At 44.2% G+C, this 1922-nt stretch overlaps 1 protein-coding gene across 1 annotated transcript; it reads right to left on the bottom strand.

Annotated features, from left to right (window-relative positions):
* Nucleotides 1–828: 828 nt before the first annotated feature.
* On the bottom strand, nt 829–1668 carry LOC129738277 (omega-amidase NIT2-like). The gene has a single exon (XM_055729461.1). It carries the CDS (start codon nt 1666–1668, stop codon nt 829–831), a length of 840 nt encoding a protein of 279 aa, XP_055585436.1.
* Nucleotides 1669–1922: the final 254 nt, after the last annotated feature.

Raw genomic sequence — 1922 nt, forward strand, 5'->3', positions numbered from 1 at the left:
GAGTGTAGCAGCTGTCAAGTTACACACGCTATCCATCGTTCTCTTTAAATAAGTAATAAAACTAGTAATTAACAAGTTCAAGTATTGTTTTAATAAAGAAATACTGCAACTTTTGACATATCTTCCAGACAATTCCAGACTCACGAAAATTCCAAATATTTATTGTGTAATATGACAGGAACGCATAAGGAGTTATGAATTATAAATTCAGAAGTGTTTGAAAGCTATTAATAATGGCAAACGCTTCGAAGATGTATGTTAAATTGAGAGTCAGACAGAACACGTAACTGATAGTTACACAGGAACAAACGTTCGTGGCTATATCTGCAACATTGAGATCTGGTGACCAGAAAAAAGGGGTCACCATTTTGAAAAGTAAGCTATCCAGATATTTCCAGACTGTTTTTCAAAATCTTCCAAACTTTTTCGAAAAACAGTTGAATACACTTCAAACTTTTCTCCGGAAAACATCCCTCGAAACGTCAAGGTCGAAGAAGCACTGAGAAAAGCGGTTGAATGTTTTTATAACACTGATGATCAGGGTCATCAGTGTTATAAAAACATTCAACCGCTTTTCTCAGCGCTTCTTCGACCTTGACGTTTCGAGGGATGATTTCCGGAGAAAAGTTTGAAGTGTATTGAGAACCCTGTGGTTAGACTTCGATAGTAGGTAGGTACCTACTTTTTCTTTTTCCTAATTTTAAGACATCATTCGGACTGACATGTGTCCCGTTGGATAGGAATATACTAATACTAATAAAACACCCAAAATCAATGGAAGCATTTTCGGACAACTAAACGTACAGCTAATTTCAGCCTCATTGATCTTTATTTCTTCACATTCAACTCGTACATATCCAAGCGTTTCTGGCGCAGTACCGGAATCTGCGTCTTAATCTCATTGAGCATATTCAAATCGAGATCCTGCACCAACATGGTAGGTTTCTCCTGAGCGCAACACAGCACCCTTCCCCAGGGATCGCAAATCGTCGAATAGCCATAGGCTACGTAATCCTGAGTGGTGTCTCTGGCTGGGGAACAAAGTGCCACAAACATGCTGTTGTCCAGTGCCCGAGCCCTGGCGATCAGCTCGAAGTGCATCGGACCAGTGTAGGTGTCAAAGGCCGATGGGAACACCAGGAAGTCCACCCCCAACTGCCGATTGATAGCAGCAAACTCTGCGAAACGCTGATCGTAGCAGATACCGATTCCGATGCGCAGATCCCCAACCATGAAGGTAAGGAATTGATTTCCCGGAGTCAGGGTGCTTGGTTCACTGAAGGTACACTTTCCCGGGATGTCCATTTCGAACAGATGCATCTTCCGGTACTTGCCCAGAAACTCACCCTTTGGGCCCCAAACGGTGCAAGTGTTATAGATCTGGCCACCATCTTCCTCCGGGAACGTTCCACCGATCAGATAGATCCCCAACTCGGCCGCAATCTTACTCAAAGCCGCACTGGTGTCTCCATTGGGGATCTGTTCCGCATTCTTCCTGAATTCACCGGCACTGTAGGTGGAGTTCCAACACTCCGGTAGGATCACCAACTGGGCGCCCTTATCCTTCACGGCAACTCGTACCTGGTTCTGAACATTAGCGATCGCCTCCCGTTTAGTTGGAAAACCGCTCAGCTGCATAAGCGCTACTCTCAAAGTTTTACCGGTCATTCTGATGCTCGGAATGAGCAAACGCTTAACCGGGCCCATTTATATAGCCGATCGATAGGCGCCGCCAAGCCCACCAGCCTATAGACGAAAACCGGTTGCAGATTTCTCACACGTGATGCATTGTTGTGTACTAGAATATCTAATTGGTAATTATAATTTATTGCAATATGCCTACACACCTGTCGTCATCTAACTGTATCTCGCGGGGGCCAAAGAATTCAACCGTAGGGTAACGATTGTAACGTTTGTCAAGT

Source organism: Uranotaenia lowii, chromosome 1 (genome assembly GCF_029784155.1).
Source record: "Uranotaenia lowii strain MFRU-FL chromosome 1, ASM2978415v1, whole genome shotgun sequence".
NCBI lineage: Eukaryota > Metazoa > Arthropoda > Insecta > Diptera > Culicidae > Uranotaenia > Uranotaenia lowii.

What these genes read in the sequence shown, in the direction of transcription:
- LOC129738277 (XM_055729461.1), bottom strand. Translation starts at nt 1,668, where the DNA reads ATGACCGGTAAAACTTTGAGAGTAGCGCTTATGCAGCTGAGCGGTTTT.